At 35.8% G+C, this 24,522-nt stretch overlaps 1 protein-coding gene across 2 annotated transcripts in view; it reads right to left on the bottom strand.

The window, feature by feature from the left end:
- Positions 1 to 24,522, bottom strand: part of AKAP6 (A-kinase anchoring protein 6) — a 220,086-nt gene that overhangs the window by 133,481 nt on the left and 62,083 nt on the right. For both annotated transcript variants that reach the window (XM_082284079.1, XM_082284080.1), the window contains exons 5-7: positions 21,798 to 21,920; positions 5,564 to 5,660; positions 4,141 to 4,304 (exon numbers count right to left, since the gene is read on the bottom strand). In XM_082284079.1, the coding sequence (XP_082140205.1) occupies positions 4,141 to 4,304; positions 5,564 to 5,660; positions 21,798 to 21,920 (384 nt within the window). The remainder of the gene's footprint in view (positions 1 to 4,140; positions 4,305 to 5,563; positions 5,661 to 21,797; positions 21,921 to 24,522) is intronic.

Raw genomic sequence — 24,522 nt, 5'->3', positions numbered from 1 at the left:
AAATCTGCCCAGTAATAAACCTCCCCTGTTTTTTAAATAATGAAAGAAATCAGAAAAAAGTACTGGTATGTTGCTTTTAATATTACAGCCCATGCACCATACTCATGAAATACAGAGCTGATAAAAGACTTTGAGGAAAAGAAAATTATCTACTCACAAATATAATATTTCTCCGCACTAATCACAAAGATACCAAAACACTTCATTTGTATATTCCTTTCATATCAAAGTATTAATCTAACCGTGGCAGTCATAGCAGCCTGATTGAATTGCCAGGACAAGTTACAAGACTGAAGTAAAAAAGAAAAGACTGTTACCATTCTCTAAACTTTACTCTGTTCTGTTGTCCATTTCACAAATTCATCTTCATATTAACAGACTGACCAGGCTATAATTTTTCTGGACTGTGGTGTTTGGTCCACCCACTATGTCTGAGACCAGTGTCACTATAAAACTGCCTGTGAAGCAGTATTTCCAGAATCCCAAACAGTGATTGATACTAAACAGCTTCACCAAGTTTCAATTTTTAAATGAAAATCACTTTTCTGTGTACTGAAGAGTGTTTGTTTAGAATGATTGTAAAAGCTGTAAAATTATATGCAACAGAGTGGGAAATGATCCTGGAAGTGTGCGATGTTTAATTACATATCAAGAGGAAATTACACTGGTTTTCTTTTTCGCTTCATACAAAGGCCTGTTTAACCACTTCAAATTCTGTTCCTGAGCCACCTACTATTTCTGTGACTTTCGGTTTACTTTGTTAAATGTGTTTTTACCTCTTCCTCCAATACTCTTCAAATCCTGACTGCTTCTATCATTAACCCATTGACAAGTCTATTTTAGAGTTAACACATTTTTCCCAAGACTTTTTTTTACCTGGAACAACTAAGTCAGATTTCAATGTTCTATGTATTAAGTCCAGTGTCTTAACCAGTTACATGCTTAGTTTTCTGAAGCTGGAATGGAAAATAAGAAATGTTTTTCAGTAATAAAGCAATTATTCTGGAAATAAACATGTCCAGAAGTAAAAACTATATATATATTTGCAGAGTATACCATTATTCTTTTGACCTACCAGCCTTTAAGTTCTGATGTTATACTCCTTAAGCTTTTACCAAAACTACCCACGGAACTTAATTCAAACATTTACTTGCAGAACAAACATATGCAGATCTCAAAAATTATAGTAATGAACTAACTGTACGAATGCATGCTGGGAGCAGAACTTGCAACTGACCCTAAGAATATTATTCTATACAATAATATGGTAATAATATGGTTCAGTGAAGGAGAATGTGTACTATGGGCAAATGCTATTAAGATTTGTATGCTTTTAAAGGACATCAGTTACAAGACTAATTTGCAGGCTCTTCAGAAAGCAGTGAATTTTTCCACCAAACTATGAGTTAAATAGATCAGGGTAATATTTGGGCATTTACACTCACAGCCACCAGATAAGAAAGTACATCATGGTTTTTTCAATACCACTCTTCAGTGTTTATTGAAAGCAATACTGTTCCAGTAGTCTTTTCGTGATGCAGAAGTGACACAATTTAAGAGATCACTTACAAAAAACAAGTGGTCTCAGACATCTTCAGAAGGTGAAAAAATGAAAAATACACACATATATGAAAACATTCATCCTATTTTCCAGATATTTTAGAATATTACTTACTATTTCCATCAAAAGAAAACACATACTGTAGCTAAGTGTCTCAAGATTCAGGACAGTAGTGTATTGTATGTCTCATGTACTAATCATAATGTTAGATCAGTACTTGTTGGAATGTATAATTTTTAAAAGCACTTCTGAATGGAGTAAGAAGGCAAAACTTTATATCCTTCAATTTAAACTAAATACAGTCATCAATTCTTCATTTATAAAAATGACAGAATAATAGTTTTAGTAAATACTTAGAGAACTGACTGTTTTCCTAAGATTTTACAGAGAATGCAATATATTAAAAGAGCTTAGGCATCAGCAATGTTTAAAATCAATCCTAAGTCTTCTATAGCACCACTACGAAACTTACATACCATAAAATGAAAAATTTCCTAAGCAAAATCTGAATTCTTGACTACTAATGTTGACAATATATTTCTAGAACATCCCTTTCCTGCTCCCACTCTTCACTGCTCTCATTAAAAATGCCACAGTGCTATGAAAACATGTTTTTAAAAGTCCTAAGGGAAAATTTTCCTAGGGTCTTTGAAATTCCCTCTTTTCCTATTTCTTTACAGATTTCTAACACCAACACTGTTCCTGTAGTTTCTCAAAAAAAGGCAAAAATAAAAATACCCTCTAGGTATAATCTTTAGGTTTTCTATTACACTTCTCAGGTTCCTTTTGGTTTTTGAAACAAATGTAAACTGAAACGTGCAGCTATATTATCAGCTATATTTTAGTTTTAGTTAATATTTTAGTGTGAAGTAGATGGTATTCAACCACTCTACTGCATATACTTACAAGAATCTTATAAGAATGTAATTTAATCACTGAGTTAACCTGAAAATATTTTTAGTTTCATCTTATTTTTGGTCCACTTTTTTAAAATTTAATTGTAGACACAAACAAACAAACAAACCAAACAAAAAAAACACATTGCTTCAGGTTCCTATCTCTATGATAAAAAGCACGGGGCAAGGAGCTATCACCTATGTATACGAAAAATGTACTGCAACATAAACCCTTTCTCCATTTCTCTCTTTTCGAGCAAATATTTGAATATAATAGTTCCCAGCTAGGGATTCCACAATTTTCATGGCAAAATCAGGCTGGATTTTAAAATACTTTTTTACATTATAATTTTGATTAAGCAGTTAAACTCTTGGGCATGGATTTGGCAAGACGTTCAGAGATGTGGGATCATATTACTGGCAGGATGAAAACTTGTCTTTGAGCTAGTTTGTTTAGTTTAAGAGATCTCATTATGAAATCAAGTGTTGCTCCACCACCTACTTCCTGAAAGAAGAGCCATATGGCCCAGGAGCACTTTCCATCATGCAAGTGATGAGGGATATCAGTTCAAATTCTGTCTCCTGCATATATGTGTTTTCCTGTATTTTTGTTTCATTTTTCTCCTTGGCTCTTCCTCCATCTCTAAGACCATTCTTGCTATGCAGAATTATAGTAAGAAATCACCAGAACTTTTCATGCAATCATAGCCAAGGGTCACTCTACAAACTACTCTCTAGGAAGCACTGAATACCAATGCTAAGAATTGTCTAAGATCAGAACCAGAAAACGCACTCAGCACACTGTCTCTGTTGTTTCCAGAAACAGAAACCATGAATTTTTCTAAACATTTCAGCTGGATGTGTGGCAAGATATTGAGTTATTGGATTGCTCTCTTGCATATTCTTTGCTTAGGAAACAACTCTGCTTACGACTGATGGTGATGAAAGGTCATGGACCCTAAGCCAGAAGTTTCTATAATGTGTAGTATCTCTATACTGCTTGCACCAATTTAAATAAGCATGGTCTGTATTTAAAATGCTCTTACAAATACTAAGTTTGGCAACTGGTACCTACTATAGCTCTCTTTAATAATTAATATCCACAAAATGATGGCAGGTGTCAATAACTTACCATTAAACTACTTGTATTCAACACAAGCACTATTATGGACGACTTAAACTTGGAGCAAAAAGATTTGTGGAAAGGCATATGACCTTCCTCCTACTACAATGGCCATCCCCTAATTAAGCAATGCATCTGATAGTCATTAACAGGAATGAGATAATGAATCACTTTCTCTCTTCTTTGTTAATTTGCTGTAACCAAGCGGCTAATGGATGTCAGAGCTGAGTGATTGCACTGATTATAGTGATTTATAGTTGCAACAAAACAATTTAAAAGCATTCTGATTATTCATGTTAAAGATGCTTTATGTTTTGTTTACTAAATGTTTTATGTTCCCCCTCGTGCCCCTCTACACACAATGAGACAGGTCTTGCTGGAAAACTTGAAAGTTCTAAGATTTTTTTATAGTTTCAGAGTAAGGCATTTCATTTTGTTTATAAAAAAAAAGTTTACCCAGTAGAAATGAAAAGCCTTAGGGTGGAAAGAAAACTTCAGTGGTGCCTAGTTCAAAAGAAGACGGAAATAAGAGGAAATAAGGCAAACTTCAAGCCACTTACCTTAGGGCTCCCAGTCCCTTCCTCATTCTCTGCAGACACATCAGTAGCCAGTATCTCTGCTTTGATGATATCCAGAGCCCTAAGAATCCAGCTGTGTTGCCGTTTGATTTGCCTCTGTAGTTCCTTCCATTGACTTGCAATCATCTGCAGCATGTCCTTCAGTCCTTCTCCAAAATGAAGGGGGAAAAAGGGGAAGCTGTAAACTCAACAGAATCTTTAAATATTATCCTTTATTCAAATAATTCACAGGACATTTAAAATAATAAAAGCAAGAAGAGTTTTAATGTGTTTACTCATCTATAAATCCAAGCTTTACTCTTGTTCATCCTGCAAAACAATGCTATAGTGACAAATATTTCTCTTAGCCATCACGTTAAATTTTGATTGAGTTTCAGCTGACAATTTCAAGAGAAAAATTCCACATAAGCTGTCATTTCTCTGCTGTTGGGAACACTGGTAATCTCCCGCTCTAATATCCAGTATTTTTCTTGAAACATTTTGTAATACTCCAAAGACAATTTCCTTACCTCCAACTCCTTCAAATATTTCCTGTAGTTTACACATTACTGTTTTCTACATCTAAGATGGCATGCACAACCCTCCTTTGCTATGGCCTCTCTGTCTTTTTGGAGCAATACATAGAAGTCAGTAATTTCCTATAGCTTTCAAATTACACAGATCTTTCTGATGCTGCGAAACAATAGAGGCACACATATAACATGATGAGAAAACAGTATAGCAAATAACTTCAACCTGGATGAAAAGCATGTTAAGTAGGCCAAAATTAAGATGGCATTCCATAGCAGTATAAGCTGATTAAAACCCTATTAGTAGACAAGTCACGCAAACATCTAAAGGTATAGGAGGTGTTGGGCATAAAGGGAAATCAGTATATCTCTCTCCCTCCTCTCAATTTAAGGCCTCTGAAGAAAAAGACAAGCCTAACCAAGGAAAAAGGTATTTTTAATTTTAATCTAGTCCTCATAAATATATTTAAATCAATGTAAGAATTAGTTTAAGTGGTAAAATAAAGCTTTAACAATGCAATTACTCATGCAGAGTATGTAAATACATATATATATATTTGAAATCCTAGTTCATTATCTTAATGTTATTTCCATAGCACCTACATCAAAGAATATGTCAGTGTGAAGTTTTCAGTGATGTGATTTCAATTGAAACTCAGCTGAACAGCAAGACCAAAATAAAATGAACAGACTATTTGGAGGCAGTATTTCATTTTATAAGTATCACTGCATTGTATGCAGTATATGAAACATTTATAAATCTTGAAGGTCAATCTGATAATGTAAATATTAATAATACATAAGGAAGTGAATATATGCAGTAATTTACAGCAATGCTTCTTCATTCTTTAATAGTCTGGAGACATAAAGACTTGCAATATTTCAGAAGGATTTACCTGATTTGTGAGATACAATAAGCTCAAGAAGTTGGCGTCCTTCCTCTACCACTGCTTCTTTTAAAGCACAGTGGCTGTCTACGTTCAACTTAAAACTCTGCAAAAATAAAAGAAAAGGGGGAAAAAAAGAGAGAGGGAGAAAACCTCAGCATCAGACACTGGAGAGGTAGTTATCATAAAACACATATACAAAATTACTTGCTGGTTTTTATCAAGAACCACATCCCAATTCACCCAATAGTCAAACTAATTTGTGATACTAAAAGCTATTGATATTTTGGATCTGGGCTCAAAATGTTTCCATTAGATCAGCAAAGTGCATCTGTGTTGAAACAGCTGACAAATCTAGACATTCATTAGGTTTTATGAAAAGTCACAACCCGTAGGCTATATCTGGAGTAACAGTGTTCTATAAAATACACTAAATTTATGCCACCACATATGAGCTCTGTTTTTTTCAGAGTTCTTTGAAATGTTGGTGATAGCACTATTTATGAAACCATAAAAAAATTACAGCATTGAATATATTGGCCTTATGTGCACTTATACAAATCTATTAATATTGTGTTCCTGAGTTAACTCTCATATCCATTTTCAAAGAACAAATCAGTCTTTAGATCTCTGCATTCTTAATTTGTAAAGCAAATATTTTTCAACCTTTTTTTTTCCCCTAATATTTTTAGTAGTTTGCAAAGAATCTCTGCTTTAACAGCCAATAAAATATTTTATTTCTTTTTTTATTATTACTTTATTTTTACAAATAGCATTAAGATCTAGTAATAAAGGAACTGGAAACATGATATACTATATGTTATGCCATTTAATATACCAATGATAACTCAGATTAATTTTTTAATCATTTCCCAGAGCTTCTCACAATACTTGCCTTTAAGAAAAAGGAACAAAATACAATAGAGAAAAGGATTCTTGCTGTATGTAATCATAAATTGTGTGCAGACCTAAACATATACAGGCAACACATTTTCTCTTTGAAATGCCTATTGAATAAATGGAAACAATATTTGACCACTTGGGAAAAAAGAGCTTTCCCTTCTCTTGGGAATAAGTTAACTGGCAGAGATGAAAGGAGACTTTGCAAGAGCACATTCATAGCTTCTGGTTTTTATAAAATTTTATACTTCTTCATATGGTAGTGACCATGTTAGTAGTGGAATGATAGACACAACAGAATACACAAAACCCTTCAATTCTTCGGGACGCAACCATTTTCTCTCTTTCCTTACCCTTGCAGTCAGGTTGATTGGCATAGCAAAAAATAATATTGCCAGAACAGTAATAAAATGAGGTACTTCTACTGTATCTCTACTGTATTTCTCCTGTATTTGGCATGGTTGAAAGAGGCATGTTGCTCAGACAGAATCTTAATGGTCTTTCAGGCAGCATTGTACCTTACAGTGACAGAATGTTTTCGAGAATTTTCCATTAGAATAAAGAGCAATAAACAGAAATTTTGCTACCTTCAGTATTTTGACTAGCCCAAGTCTCCTTGTAGGGACATCAGAATACACTGTTTTGTACCAGCTCTTGAACAACTGGGCCAGTAAAGCGAAGTTAAAAAGGAAAAAAGATACCTAGTTTATGTCTGTCCCTTTCTTAAATCTAGAGTTTTATGAAACCAAATCTAGAAGTTCTTTTCCTTTCATAAGAGCATATCTGAACAAGCACTGACAATATTTAATTTACTGTTTACTTAAAACAGGCTTGTACTGAATAGTTTGTAATCATGCACTTCACAGGAAATGCACTATGCGTGTGCCTCACACAGCAAAAGAGAACCTAAAGGACCTGAGAGTAGGTTGTGTAATTTCATATAATTGAAGTTGAGTATAGATGCAGCTGGATGTGGCAGTGTCTCGAGATGATGTGGATGTGTTTGATAGGAAAATTGGAAAAGATGAGGTATTCTCTTTCATTAGGAAAAAAAAGAGACTTGCTGCCCTAGAAAAGATTCATTTAACATAACACACCAGATACTACAATGCAGCTTGATTTTCAGGTGCACCTATTAACCAGTAATAATGTTAAACTGAAGAAGCAAAATATGATGAATAAAGATGGGGCCAAACTTTTGGTTTCTGACTAGCAATATTCTCCTTGTGCAAAATTCTTATTTTACGGATAAATTATGAGTGGCACAAATGCCACGAACATACATGAAATTTAGCAGAAATAAACTTTCCCCAGCAAAGAGGCAGCATGTCATGGTTTAACCCCAGCCAGAAACTAAGCACCACACACAGCCTCTCACTTAGTCCCCACCCAGTGGGATAGGGAAAAGAATCAGAAGGGTAGAAGCAAGAAAACTTGTGGGTTAAGATAAAGACAGTTTCACAGGAAAAGCAAGAGTCATGTACACACGCAAAGCAAACTGAGAATTTCATTCACCACTTCTCATGAGCAGGCAGATATTCAGCCATCCCCAGGAAAGCAGGACTTCATCACATGTAATGGTGACTTGGGAAGACAAATGCTGTAACTCCAAACGTCCCTCCCTTCCTCCTTCTTCCCCCAAATTTAGGTACTGTGATGTCATATGGTATGGAATACCCCTTTGGTTACTCAGGGTCAGTTGTCCCAGCTGTGCCTGTATCCAGCTTCTTGTGCACCCCCACCCCACTCACTGGCGGGGTGGTACAAGGAGCAGAAAAAACCTTGGCTCTGTGCAAGCACTGCTCAGCAGTAACTGAAACATCTCTGTATTATCAACACTATTTTCAGCACAAATCTATAACATGGCCCCATACTACCTACTATGAAGAAAATTAGCTCTATCCAAGCCAAAATCAGCACACATTAAAAGGAGAGAACCATTTATATAAGTACAAACAGAAGTGAAGCTTGTTGATGTAGTGTAGTATGATTTGAATTTTGAATTATATATGTATATATAATTTTTAGTAATTTCCTAAGGAAAAAGAATGATTGGACAAGGAACACTGGAAGGAATAGCCCTCAATTCTCAGGGGCTGAAAATGTGGCACATGAAAAAGACAACAGTTCAAGATTTAACAAGTATTACATGTATATACAATGGAGAAATGCAAATTTGCATAGCTAAAGACAAAATCAGACCAAATATTTGGAATGGAGGAAGACCTTCAAACACAGAGGTCCTCTCCCATCCTGGATGTTTCCTGTTCCCGACTGTTTACTTATGGCGTTTGGAAAATTGTAACTCTAACAGCGTATGACCCAGGTACTCTGCTCCCCTCCTCCTCTGATCTTTCCTGATAATGAATGAAGCCTTTGCATCTGAAGAGATGAAAGAAGAGGAGGGAAGTCAATTAATCAAAGCCATTTTCCCAGGCACATTTACAGCTATAGAGCAGTCTAAATATCACACATGAGCACGTATACATTATGGAAAATGCATGTGCATTGGCCTGACAGCAGCATTTTAAACAACACATTAATGTTATCTCTAGAACTACAGTGTATAAAATGTAGTTTACAAGCTGCAACACGCAAAATTTCCTTACAAAGTTCTCTTCGCTTTTTGTGATCCCTATGTACCTATATGTAACTATCAACTGTTCTTATTTAGCAAGAAAGGAAAAGTGAAGCAGGAATCATGCAGTTTTGGAAAAGCAACAGAACCATAATAAATGGAATAAAAACTCCAAGGGTATAAATACAAGGCCCCAGGAGTGCTATCTTCTGCTGACGCATGGGGCAAAGGAGCCCAGCCTTCACAAAATGAAGGCGTCCCTTGACTTTTAGGAAACTTACTGATCCACAAGATGACAGTAGTGCAGAACATCCATGGGTTAAAAAAGCAGCACCTCCTGATCTACGTTGGACTCTGAACACACTAAAAATAAAAGAGCACTTTCCCACCATATAATAATCTCTCCCTTATATTTTATTTGTCTGCACAAGTGGGAATAAGAAAAAAATCGTGTGAAAAAAAGTATTTTAAGTTCCTCATAGGATTTATTTTATGGTTGTAGCTACTCAAATTCAGGAAGCTTCTATTGCATAGGTATCCTACATTATGTACACATTGAGCTCTGATATGCAACATTTTACCATTTTGTAACCATCTGTTCTTAGAAAATCCTTCTAATTTGGTAAAACACCTGGGTCTTGACCTATTCATATCTGCAGTAAGGACAGACGACTAGTAAATTTTATTTGTTTACCGAGGCACAGAGCATGACACACACTATAAGCATGATTCTTTCTAACTCATAACGTATCAGTTGATTCCAGTGTACTGTCTATGAAACACAAATCAGCAACTAGGCATCATGTGAACCTACAGTGTATACATAAATACGGGTTAGTTTGGATGACACAGCAGTTTACACCTATTGCCAGATTAAGACAATGTATTAAAAGAAATATCTTAATTTCTCAGTCCAGCAAATTATCAGTGTGGTACACTGTGGTACCCCTGAAAGAGAATTTTCCTGAGGTTCATTTTTATGTTTTTAAATACCTTTAAGAAAAGTACTACTGTTTCTAGGGTGCTTATTTTTTACATCAATTGTACAGACAATTAAAAATTATCTGTCTTGGATTCTATGATTTCAGAATTCGAAAATGAAAGCTTAATTTAAAATTTCCTAATAGTATTTTGCACTTTTTGATAAATCTACAATATTACTGAAATATGGACTTCTATATTTATGTATAGTTGCATGTATATTTTGGCTAAGAATGTAGCACTTTTAATTATAACAGCCACTGTGACAGATGTAATTCAATTGTGAAATTTAGAGTAATGGGAACAGTTATTTGTAGAAAAGATATGGGATGCCCATTTCATTTGTCTTAAAGGAAATATGACTTGAAACAATTCCTGAAAATTTATTCTTATATGCTTAATATACAGATACTTTTGCAAGTCTATTGGTCTTCACACAGTTACCTTCCAATAATTTGCTATGACAAAATACCAAGATATCAAGTTCTGAACTCAATTTTTGGTCATGGATTGGCAGTTGTCTATTTTGAAAGTCTCTGTTTGGACAGTGCCTATTATTTGAGAATTTGAGTTAATAATTTTAGTTAATAATTTGAGTTAATAACCTAATAAGCCATGTAATATCCTAGTGGTATTTTCAGACTCCTGAATACTACCTACCAATGACATTCAGTAAAACAAAAAAGGACTACTATGTAAATAGTCCTTCTATTAACATGGAAATGGTCATACATTTAGCTTCTAGTAAAGCCTCACATTTTTTAATTAAGCTTACTTAGTATTAAATAAGCACTACTAGGATATGTTTTCCTGGGAACTAAATATTACATGTGAAATGGTTTCAGTCAATGTCTCCTTTGTTCATGTTTTTCATAAAATCTAGGTGTCTACAAAGAATATTTTCCTTTGCTTTTAAGCTGTATTTTCATCTGACTGACACTCCACCTGCTAAACAGAACACAAGCACTATGGAAATGCTTTATGGAGCTCCATAGCCAAGGCTGAGTCTTACAATAGAAGGGATTCTACTGTTGCTTTTAAAGGAGAGCATGATGAATCCTCCTCTGAAGAAGCAGCACCCACTATGTGTCTTTTTTCTTCTCTTCCTGAAGCAAAGAACATGCCCTCCCTATAGCAAGGATGACCAAGGGGCCAATTATCACCAAATGCTAAGCAAAACTTTAATGCCTAACACAACCTGACCATCATTTTCCTTATATGGACCATACATTTTCTTCTGTAACCAGTGGAAACTGTTACATATTTTTTAAGAGTGAATAGTTAGTGGAAAGAAGATTTGGTCTTCTATCCTCTGCAACAATGAGAAGACTTTAAAAGATAATTATTTTAGTTTCTGTGGGGAAAACTCCTTCCACTGGCCTCTGTAGGCAGCTAAAAATGGGCAAAATAACTATATCACTTTTCATGTTGATTCACAATACCAGATTATAATCTAAAATGCTTTTAAAATTGACATAAAACTGATCTGGGAACCTCACTACTGAAATCCCATAATGATGTCATACAGACATTGTGCTACTGTAGATGTAGATCAGGTGTAACATGGTTTGGCTGCTCAGATAATTTATCTGGGTAAGTTTATCATTTGTCTAAACACAATATTAACCGAACATTCTGGGATCAAAATGCTTAGTAATGAGAAAACTATAGCAACCCTGGGAATGATTTTACCTTCTGATGACTCATATGTGTTCTACACCTTTCACTTGATCTGAATGTACTTTTTGTCTGGAAGGAATCAACTGCATTTATGAGGAGAAAAACTGTTGGGAGTTTAGCGAAGAGCAAGCAAAATTTGTTTTAAAGTGGAAATGGTGGAACAAATAAGAAGACTTACTAAGTGTTGATTAAGATAAAGGTCCTGTCTGGTTTTGTCTGTTTGTATTTAATGAATCTGAACACCAAGCAGAAAGAAGACTTAGTACAGTATCCGAGGATATAGTAGAAGGGACTAATGGAGTTAAATTAAGAAGTGGGAAATTTAATGTAAATATGAAATTTCCCATGAAAGACAGATCTATCAGATTGTATAATAACCTCCTCAGGGAAACAGTGAAAGCCTGAAACCCTTGAGACCATTAAAACTAGACTGGATAAAAATGTGGGAGTAAGGACTCCAAATGCACTGACAGAGCGGTAACCTAGTTCTGTCATATGGCCACAGAATTTGCGTTAGGCAGGCAAAACTAAATACAAAGGCTCTACTCCAGCAGTCCTATAGTAATTCATACTTCTGTAAAATCACCTCACCCCTTTCTTCCCTGTCACAGCTTCTGCCATTCCAGCATAAAACAATCAATGGGTTTTCCCCTTTGTTACATGTTAAACATGAGCAACAAGATCTTTCTCACATTAAATACTTTAGGTCCCTCAGTTTCTTTTTCTCATTCCTTACTGGGTTTGTCATCTTTTAGGTAATTTAGCCAAGTTTTGAATGCATAATTTTAGATGTGGAGAAAAAGGATAGTTAGACTACTCTCCAGGATGCCTATTTTGCAAATTTAGAAGACATAGAGGCTATTTTTGCAGATTTTTTTTATTTCAAACTCACATAAACTCTTCTGCTGCCAACTCTAATTTATTTTCTGTGTTTCACTGTGTAAATTTTTCTTTGGTTTTGGCTGTCCAAACATTTTTCATTGTCAAAAAAAAAGTTCACATGAGGATTCCTAAATTGAATCTCAGTTTGTTTATTATCAAGAGACAACAAGGGAAGAACACAGGCAGGAAGTGGCATGGGCAAAATTGCTATACAGTGAAACAATTGCTAAGTTGCCACAATCATGGTGAATTGCACATGCAGCCCACCTTATACCATTGCCCTTAATCATTTCTTGCCTTCTTAAGACACTCAGAAAATAATCTGCAGTAATCACAGTCTTCTGACTTGTTGGTGTGTCTTATCTTACACATTTCTAGGTACATCTCTTCCACCTGGAGACACACCATGCCCGAAAACTACTTAATCAAAATATGTCCAAGCTGTACTGTCCTACCATATGCAGAAAAAAAAGCCCACCAAGAGATAACAGCTTTCCAAACCAAAGATGAATTCATGGGGTGTAGCAGCCTTGGCAAATATGGAGTTACCAAGGGGAAAATAACTTATATATGTATATTATTTAAATATTATTTAAATTTACTAACTATCAGACCAAAATGAACTCTCTGGCATTAAATAACACTATGTAGTTTTAAAACAATTCTTGAAAGGTTTTAGTTCCAGGGGAATATGAAGGCGATGTAACTTATTTTATATATGTACAGACAAAAGGTTTCATGCAATTTAAAGGTGAACTAAAATTCCTTCTTAAAAAAATGTAGCTAATAAATTAAGATCCCAAATTATTAAACCCGATTCATTGTAGAATTAAGAAAGGAAAAAAAATAAGTATTGTAGGAGATGCAAATAAAAATATTTATCAATCAAAACCTCCACTCATTTCCTGGATTTTCTATATTTCTCCTGAATGCTTTGGCATTGCAGACACCAAAACACAGCAATTTTGTTACTTCGAGTACTTAAGATGTGAATGATATTATGCCTCTGAGTAACATAGCACAGAACCCATGGGAGTGATCAATAGCTCTCTGCAGGTAAGTAAAAGCAAATTTAAATGTTGATGAAAGTGTGTTTGTTTGTGCTTTGAGAGGCTGGCATTCTATTTTTTAATGATTTACAATCTCCAAATTTTATATAAATAAATTTCATTTTATTTCCGAAAACAAATTTCTGACTACATCTATATTGATAATATCAGCATAATAATACTAAAATTTCAGGCAATGGCATGCATTTTAATAGACAAAAAAATTATAATTAACAGAGTTCCTACATAAGCATTATGCAGTTTATTTATAAAATAAGCATTAACTTCAAATAATTTTTAAAGGTGTTTCAAAAATTGTTACAATGATAAATTTGTGTAAAGAGCGTGACCAGGCTGTCATATATAAAGATACAAAGCTTCTAAGTCAGAACTTACGTAAAATACTTTTCACTGAAATTTTCTGATTAGGTTAGTACATAGCATGTTATAATGGTGATTTAATTTAATTATATTATGGTAGTCACTGAATCGCCTGTTTGCAAAGAATGCCTTCTGCAGGTCAAACACACAACGGACCCAGTGGAATGCCTTTCACCACTCAGACTTACAGTATCTGCATTTTGGGATACCTTGGGACCTAGGAGTTTTACAGTTTTGGGTGGTGAGACTTGAGAGGGAGGGAACATTTGCAACACTACCAAATCAAGTTACTCTGCCTTGTTCAGCTTTACCAACAAGTGCAAATTAATTAAAATATTTCCCAAAGTATGAATGATCTGGGTTTTAATGTGCTCTGACAGCATTTGGCCTTGTTTTCTAAGAAAATCACATCAGGTATTTAATACATACTCAGAAGAATATACCACTCAGTGTATTCTCGCACTTAGAAGAGCCCTGTGTTTTAAGGATCTCATTGCTTCCTCTTCCAAAGAAAAAAACATTAGCTTAAAATCATCCTGGGTACTGGTGAAAACAAAATTGTAACTTTTTAAACCTCAAGAATTATGAACTAAAAAACCCAAAACAACAGAGCAATACATTTGTTCTCGAAGCGCAGACCATACACTATACTTTCATACACATAGAATACAAGACTTCAAAATCCTCACAACTGAGAGAGTTCAGATTTTGGACATTACAACTTCCCTTTTTCATCAGTAGAAGGAGCAAAGATATTTTTGGATGACATCCTAATATGCTGTGCCTCTGGTTTAATGCCTCCTCTGTCCAGAGATGACTGCGGCTCTCAGAACTAGAAAAGCTGGGACAGCTCTCCATGACGCTAGTTAAGAACCAATACGTTACAGGTAGGCACAGCAGAGCTACATTTTATTATGGGGTCCTATCCCCTTCCTATGCAAAACTGTGTAAATCTGGAAGGGGTAGCAAAGACTGTCCTGGGAAGGTTTGAACCAATCAAAAACCAAAGTACATGCAATTTTTTTTTTTTTTTTTTTTTTTTAATTTGCAGCTGTACAAAGTACCTACACAAGGGTAGGTATCTACAAATTTGAAAGACAGGTTAGAAAAAAACTAGTACTCTTAAGAGTATTAAGTATCTGGGAAAATTACAAAGAAACTATTCCTTGTTCTACAGGCTTGCACAAAATAAACCTCTGGAGTGGGACTATGTGTACAGGAAAACAGTAAAGGGACATCCCTTTCCTTCATTAAAAACACATACAGTAATCACAGATCTCAGGCACAATAGATCTACGTCTGTGCTACTAGGACCATAAACATGCCCCACTCCTTCTCCTTACAAAGAAAAGATTTGTGTCAGCTTTTCTTCACTGCATGACCTTATGGGAAACCTCTTTAGATCAAGTGCAGTATTTTTGTATTGGTCAGGATAGCAGTGCTGTAATTAGCAAGGTAATACACCCAGATTTTCTTTCTTATATGCCTGCTTTTATTTTTCTTCAGTCACCAAAAAATGTTGTTTAAATTTGAAGAACAGTCCAAACAGTTTAGAAATCTCTATTTTTCCCCACAACTAGCAACAGTACATTCTCTGGATTCAGACTATAATACAGGTATAGCCAAGTGTATTAAAACGACAGCAATATTTCCTACGCTTCAACTCAAGAAACAGAAAAGTTTACATGAAGGTTATTTGGTTTACAGATTTTAAAAGCTGAATAATAGTCAAAACTGACAATATACATGTATTCTGTTTGTTTAAGTTTGCTGTCTTACTTCCTATTAAGTAATTTTATTTGCCTGTGAAATGTGCTGAGTTTAGTCTACATCCCTTATTAGTATGTTCTGCAGACTGTTTCCTATATAAAAGGACATACATTCAGGAGCCCATGCATACCCAAAATGCCTTTCAAGATTTAAAAAAACCCATAAAATTTAAAAATTCAAACTAGCAATAGGCTAAACAAATTCAAATCAAAGTCCTTAGAGAAACAAAAGATTAGGCCCACTCAGGGTTCTCAATCTTTAGCACCATCATCCTGCAGAAAGTATTCTATATTTTGAGAAAATTATCTATATTAGCTGCCCTGAACATTGGAAATTCCCATATAGCAAAAGTATAACACATAACTTAGCCATTTCAGAGGCTTTAATACCTTTAACAAAATTACTGTTACCACTGCTACCACAAAGACAGTCAGTAGATTAGCCCAAGGTATGTGTATTTAACCTTATTTTCAACAAGAAGAGATACTTAATACTTCTCTAAACTGACATTTTTCAGAAAATGAGATTTTCCAGGGAGATGAGAATGATCTTTTTTTTCAGACATAGCAGCCTTGTTACAAACAGACAATCAGGTATTATGAAATATCACTGAGGCATCATTACTTCACCAACACAATTTCTTAAATGTGAAAATACAATCTATTTTCTGTATGAAAGCATTTGCTGTTTACACCTTAGGAAGTGCTGAGCCATGATGTGGCCAGAAACATTTATAAAGGAGACAGAAAAATTCTTATTTCATTTCTCTTTAGATAATAAAACTCAAGCCCCCTGTATCTTCAGAAGAATTTGCTTCTGAATGGAGACGGCACCTAAACTTTATATACAGAAGGAAAGTAAGTGCTAGTGTGAATCAACTTGCCTAACTTGTTTTGAAATACTAATGATGCTTGCTCTATGATATTTCTAAGACTCTAAAAAGTAAAATAAATATGGTGACAGAGAAGGTTAATATAATAAACCAGTTCTGGGCTAAAAGGATTTTAATGTGGCACAAAGCTTGTGACTAAATTGGAGTAAATATTACTGACAGGGATCTGAAAATAAAACTAAGAAATTACCATTCATGGAAATAATCAGCATATCCAAAACACACTTTATACTGCAATAACTACACACAATCCTCACCACTTGTAGTTTTTACAGAACAATATTTGCCATTCTATTTTCAACTAAACAGACGATATATTTTTGCCTAAAAAAACCAAGAAGCAAATAACCCTGGTGTGAACAATTAATTTTTTTCAAGGAAGAGACTATTAGGACAGTCTTACTGGACAAAAATGGACAAAAGTGCTTGATTACTAATTCAAAATTTCTAAGAAGACTTTACCTTAATTATTTTTATGTCTACTGAAAAAATACTGTTTGCCGACATCTACTAATAATGCAAGAAGTATTTAAACTGGTGCACCTAAATAAGTGTAAAATATATTTATCATTTGCAGGACCCCATTTAAAATTCTTGTGTTCCTTAGCCCTAAGTATGACTCTATACACAGAAATGGCTTAGTACAAATTACCTAAGAGCACCCACACTAGAGTGCCCAAGCAGGAGTTCTGCAGCAACAAGAAAACAAAGTGCTGTGTTAACAATAAAGGAAAAATTTAAGACTACAGAATTAAAATTTCTGGGCCTCAGAAAATATATATAGTGCCTTTTGTCTAAATCTTTTCCTCAGCAGTTCTTCACAGTAGCTAGCTTACTTCTTTACTGTGCTAAAACAATGTACCTTATCAGGCCAGGGATAAAGTTAAACATCTTTTTTAGCAAACTAAAATGGTCAAGAGATACGTGGTGAATTCTTATTTGTCAAGCTGGTTAGAAAGTCTGCTTGGTTTCACAAGCACAGCAGTACCACCCAGACAGATGCTTTTAGCTCATAAGCTGCCTTCAGGATACTGTTTTTGATGAAAACTGATTTGCATACCACCAAGTCTATGCTTAGAGTCTCCTAGCAGCTGATTTTGATCAGGGTGCCAATGGGCAAGAATCAGCATAACAGAAAAGGAGAGATACAAAAGATAAAGTGAATCAGAAACCATTTTCAGAAGTTCCTTTTTGGTAAGGTAAATGAAGCTATCTTTTCATTGGGAACTGATTTTAACCTAATTGTTAAAAAAAATAAAAAACTGCTTCACTTTTTCTCTAGTAGGACTGACTGAGGCCTTTGTGGAAAAGTAGATTTCTGCTGAAAAACACGCCTGTTTTATGAAAACATATTAGTGTTTTTGACATCTGCTGGCTTGGATGGCTGCCTGCAGAGTGCCAGATGTTCAAGGGGTGGCTGCTCCATGTCAGCTCTTCCATATGAATTGGAAGCACACAGCTCCCAAATCAGTTTAACCAACATTACTGAGTTGTGAAGACTTGTAAAATTGAAAGAATAATTTCAGTCACTATTCCAGGGATCTCTGAGAGCATTTTCATTTATAGATTTGTGTTTTGGTGTTATCTAAAATGAAGCATATAGGAACTTTTGTTCTGCAGAACATTAGGGAACTGAGCTTTAAAATTTGCAAGGAAACTGTTCTCTAAGATGAAGATTGTCTATTTCAGCACACATTCAAGATGTAGACTACCTTTCAATTTGTAGAAAAAAGTCATACTCTCTAGAAAACTGTATGGTTTCTCATCATGGCAAAATCTATGGAGTTTAAGTAGTAACTGTGATTTAAGAATGAAATTCTGGTATGTCTTACAATTCATCATTATAATTGTGGCATATTTGGGTATCAGGCCTGTGCCTGTGTCCACACACAGTGCATTTAGTTGTGAATTCCCTTGGTGGTCCAGGAACTCTCCAGCTAGTCTCTGTGCAAATGAGATAATTGGGAAAACCAGACCAAACTGAGGAGAGGCTGCCTTCCACCTTCACCACAGTGTGCTTCCCTGTTTCAGGAGCTGTCCAGGTGGGACCTTCAGAGGCTTGCTGAGATGCCTCTGCAGGCAGCTCTTGCTGAGCCAAGAGCAATTGACAAACACTATTCATGTGCTTCAAAGTCTCGATTAACATCCTTGTGGACAGTATTGGCAGGCCAAGTATAAGAATCAACAAGAACAATTGTTTGGGGAATTGTACCAATTTAAGCTGATGTCATGCTATGACACTTGTAATAGAGATTTGTTTTGCTATCCTGTTCAAGAGATTTGACTCTTCATGTGAGCATTACTTTATGCAAAGATTTTCATTAGTTGATGCTGTAGGTTTCTTGTGATGCCTTTTTTTTTTTAAACACACTCTATTTACATGTCTGTGCCACACCATTTCTTGAAATGTCAAAGATGAAGAAAAGCAAGGCTGAGTGGGGAGAGATTTTAAAATGCAAACCTTTATCAACATTTTACATTGGAATCCTAAAGTGGTAGCCTACAATTTTAAGTACTGAAAAATTTGGAATATGTTCACAAACTTGTCCTTGTCACCTCTGCAGGACTTTTCCCAACCAATAAAAAAGGGAACAAGTACATTCTTTGTGTTTTCTTTCTTCTGGTATTTTCTTTTCTTAAATTTTGACAGAAGAGATTTCATTCATAAATGCAAAATATTCTCTCTTTATGGCACTGATTTTGTCATCACAACAAATGTATTTCGAAGAAAACAGTATCACAATTCATGAAATTGATAACTTGTGCCAAAGGCTAAGGACATGTCTCTACTAATAAAAACACTTATCTACACCGAGTTTTCACACATTCTGTGATGAGAAAACTTGCATCAGTGAGGAAACAGTTATAAGATATGCTGGTGTAGACGCAGTACATGGGAAAGAACCAAGATATTTTCTTTGTTTTCCCAGCTAGTTTACTACCAGTGTCTGTATTATAAACCCATAAGTATGGAACCTAATCTTGTAATGTTCTAAGTCCTGTACTTCAGCATATCTTAGGTGAGTCTGACATGTATAACCTGACAGGCAAAAGAAGAAAATGAGAAGTCCCTCACACAAACCATGATCACCACTGCCTTACAATGCTCACCTAAGGGAAATTTCAACAGTGAGCTTAACATGAATTGAAGTTCATATACTTCTGTTTAAACACAGATTAGGATGTCTGACAGATAAAAGCCACTGAAAAGCTGACAATCTAGTTAATACAAATAACTATCTTCCATGCTACAAAAATGCTCTGTATTTTCTGCTGTGTAGAAACTAGTATGATAACATACATTTTCTGAAATTCAAAAAACAAAACTCAGTTATGTTTTTTCAGGTTATTCAGTGGGTTTTTCACTGGCCATAGATGCCATAAAATTATTATAATATTATCAAATGGAAACTGAACCATTCTTTAGATATTTTATTTCTGCAGTGGAGTAAAAAAATCCCCAACTTGTTTCATAACATAGTGATCCTGAAGTATATGAGGATTTTCTACCCTAGATACACAGAGTGCAGCTGGGACCTAAGTACTGACAGGGGAAAGTGATGTACAAGTGCTCACATACCCATTTATTTGGACTACCTCTAGCAATGATGGAGCTGCCTCTGAGCTACTGTTCCACATTCCAGTCTGGTATAGATGGGTTTGGCCTCACCTCCCCAAGAACCACATGGCGAAGTTGGAAGTAATTTGCCCATAAATGAGCTACTGTGCTCCTTCCCATGGAAGAAAGGGAAAAAGAAACTGACTGTGAGAGTTTCTCAGCCTGGTGATTTAGCTGTTACCTGTAATATGTTTCTTTTTATCCATTCAAGAGTGAAAATTGTGATTCTACTCATAAAAACTTCTCATCAAAAGTCTCATGTTGCAGAGTACAAGGAAAACAAATTGAACTGACCGATGCCTTTTCTGAGGTCTGACTTCACAACGTGCTCTGTGTCTTCAGAGCACCTGTAAATACAATGGGAATCATGGGACTAAGTGTGTGCAGAAGGCAAGGCAAAAATCTGAACTCTGCCACAAAACCCAAAACCTGCAAAATAAGGAAAAATGAAGCATCTTCATACTGCATTTGATAGACTACCACAATGGGCACTTAATACAGTGACTGCCTGTAGGCACTACTACAACAGAAATGTTTAAGAACAAAAGCCACAAGAGCTTTCTGTATAGCTGAAATCCTGAAGACAGTTTTCAGTTTGGTTCTAATTGTATATGTGGTTGATGTATACTTAATTAATTTAATAATGGTCACTCCACTATTATGGTAGGGATTAAGATGGCCTTTTTTTTCCCTGTAATGCATCACGTGACTTCCTGGGACTGTCAAATAATTTTCTACCATAAGATTATCAGAGACTGGAAATGAGACTGAGCTTTGGAGGTTGATGATCTGATGCGGGCTCAGCTAATGTACTGTTTCATATAGCTGGGGTGTCTAGGTCATTGGCTCAGAGTAGCGTTATCACCATGTTTTATTCCATTTTGTACTGGCAAGAACCTAAGATTTTGGTAGAAAGAGAGGAAATTTCTTAGTTTAGTTTTCCATACTTTTTTTATTTTCCTTTTACCAGCTAGAGCAGTTTTTTGCCCCGTGGTTTACCTGTTAAAATATCTACCCACTGAGCTCTCTTTTCTGCCTGCAGTATAAAATCTGTATTAATTGACCGAAATGCACATCAAGTAAAATAACTAAAATAACTATTCCAAATATTTTATTTAAATGACACTGTGCTATGTTAAAACTGTGGGAGATAGAATAAGAGTTCCTCACTAATAAGACTTTCATTAATGTTACACTGTAGTAAATATCCTAGCAAGATCAGCAGAAAAAAATATCTTCTCTCCTCTTGCTATTGTCTTCCCTTTCAGTTTGGACATAAACTCTCAATTGTAATGCAATTCTGCCTTTTAATTTAATTTTTACAAAGTTATCAGTACATATTTCAAGTACAGAAAATAATTTGTTGGTATTTTCATTAAAATAAACTGCAGTGCTGCAAATCTCGCATTAAAATATAGATGCACACTAGTAATTAAAAAATAATAATCAAATAAAAAGCACAGCAGAACACTTCAATTACTGATAGCAATCATAGTATAATCTTGTCCTACCAAGTGTGTCTCCAGGTACAGTTTAAGGCTGTCTGTATCTGCTTTAGGAGGAGTCCAATTCTCTGTTGTTTCCATGGCTTCATTTAACCAGTGAATGAATTCATCCAGCTTGCTTACAAACCCCTTACCATGTAAGAAAAAAGAAAGAACAAGAAAAGCACATTTGTTAGCAAAATGGCAATGTGAAAAATATATGCTCAATTTTATTATATTCTTTTTTTTAGACAAAAGAGCAAAATTTTGCTTCTTACAACCTAAAACTAACAACCAACCAACCAACCAAAACAATTAGAGAGTGGTCTTCTGGTATCTGAGTAGCAGAATAGTGTTTCTGGGGTTAACCTAATGTGGTATTTCGGGTCAAGAAAATGTTGGATCCCCATGACTGTGATGAAATAGAGAAAACAGCAAAGTTTCAGAAGATGTGAGGGAGATATATAAAAAGCTTCACAGAAATTATAAAGAAAATTGAGCTAAACACCTTGCACTGGGCAGACTGGGTGTACTATGCACACTGAATGTTGACAAAAGGACTGAACAAAGCTGCATGAACAAGGTATACATAGCAGATCGAGGGAAAAAATTACTTGTCAGAACTTGGGTGCTGTGATTCCTGTTTTGGTTCATAGCATGAGACTCAGAGAGAGGAAATCAAACAGTAGATGAGGCAGAATATATAGCATTTAATATAAATATTGCTGATTGCATATGAGCCACACAGATGGTGCTCCGGAGAAGACAGGAGCTCCTGCTTCTCAGGAGCACCATTTATTTCAAGATTAGTACCAATTATATTGTCTGATTAAAAATAGTGCCCCTGAATTTACATGATTGGATGATTCTATAGGCACATACTGAGTACAGATAATTTTACCAAAGTCTTATCCACCACAAAGCAAGAGAGTAAATGGAATAAACTGACCGTGATGTTTATAAGCAGCCTGAAAATTAACTCTGAAGAGGAATGTGCATCTATTACAAGCATTATAAGACTAGATTAAGTTAGGTCTAATACTGTTTATATTATTAGCCATTACCTATGAATTTCCAGCATAGTGAGAATTTTAATTTCCAGTTGGATAACTCAGTAAACACACTCAGTACCTCACTGTCACCCCTCTATCTATTAAATTATTTCTGCTAATTATTAATCCATTCAGATAGCTAAAAGCAAACTAAGCATAGAACTTTTAAAGATTCCTGTGTGTCTCAGGACCTCAAATCCTCTTCTACAAAGTTGCCCATGAAACTCGAATTCTAAACAAAATAGAGACAGGAGTCTGAGCAGTAGGTGCACAACTGGGTTACGTAAAGTGCAGTGGTAATAACCCAGGCCAAGCAGAACCACACTTCCTTCAAAATTCATCGTAGAAGAGTCATTTTGGCCCAGCACTGCCAAGAATCAGGGTCCAGCAACCAACACTTGGCTCCAGGTGAAGCAGCAATGCTTCTAAACCAAAGCTAGAGTCTGGCAGGAAGCTGTAGTGTATACTGAAGGCATGATAGCACCCACTTCAGCACTCTGAGGAATCTAATTTTTTTATGTGAGTCCCCACAAGACCTCAGGATAAGGAGACTATTGCTATCTATATTCGTGGAATCCACTGTATATCAAACCATTATAAGGAAGAAAACTGTTATTGTGCAGGTTTCATTGTAGGCTATTTTTCAGGACATTCCAGAGAGGGGGAAGAAAGACAAGGAAAGCAACCCAGTGGCTATGGTGACTGAGACAACATGCCCTTATTCTGGGGCAAGTTATGAAGGCAACTACATCTCCCAACAGCAGGCTATCTGTGGACATGGGCAGGGGCAAGGTGTTATCCTTGCTCCATTGCTTACTTTCTTCCAGCTCACAGTGCAGCATAAGAGATGCCAGACTGGCAGAGAAGTGGGAGACGTGAGCTGAGGAGGAGAGGAGCAGGAGGAGTAAAGTCCTTCTTGTCCCTACAATAAATCTCTGCCTGCATTTTAGCAATGTGCTGTCCTTGAGAGACAAGGTGATATGGTAAGCAAAAAGAAAAAAAAAAAGAAAAAAAAGAAAAAAGGTTCTCGCTTGTATATGCATCATGTATTTTACGGAGACAGACACGTATAACATCTGCCTGCAGTACTCAATGTCTGTATGCCTTCAAAAGGGTACTTGGAAACACTGAAAGCTTGCAGCAGTATAAAAAGCAACTATTAGCCACGGAGTTACTTCTGCCCTCTCACAAAACGTGCCTGTGTTGTAATGTCTGCTACTTCGCGCAGGTGCTCAGACACTCGCAAGCGTCCAGCTCCATCAGCCTCGGGTGTCCCCTCGCCGCCCAGGCCAGGTGGGCTTCGGGCCCCAGTGTGGAGCAGGAAAAGCCTGGGGGCTCGTCTGGGGGCCTGGACAAAAAACAGAGACAGTCTCCTACAGAATCACGATGAGACACGTCATCTGAGCAAGAAAAGAAAAAAGAAAGAAAAAAAAGAAAAAGAAAAAGAAAAAGAAAAAGAAAAAGAAAAAGAAAAAGAAAAAGAAAAAGAGAAAAAAGAGAAAAAAAGAAAAAAAAGAGAAAAAAAGAAAAAAAGAGAAGAGAAGAGAAGAGAAGAGAAGAGAAGAGAAGAGAAGAGAAGAGAAGAGAAGAGAAGAGAAGAGAAGAGAAGAGAAGAGAAGAGAAGAGGAGAGAAGCTGGAAGCTGCAGTGCCACCTGGCACGTTGGGACCGCGGCGGGGGACATGGTGCCCGAGGGGAGCC

This window comes from Coloeus monedula (assembly GCF_965178545.1).
Source record: "Coloeus monedula genome assembly, chromosome: 6".
Lineage (NCBI taxonomy): Eukaryota > Metazoa > Chordata > Aves > Passeriformes > Corvidae > Coloeus > Coloeus monedula.
The sequence above is the reverse complement of the archived record's forward strand: the minus strand, read 5'-3'. Positions and strand labels throughout refer to the sequence as shown.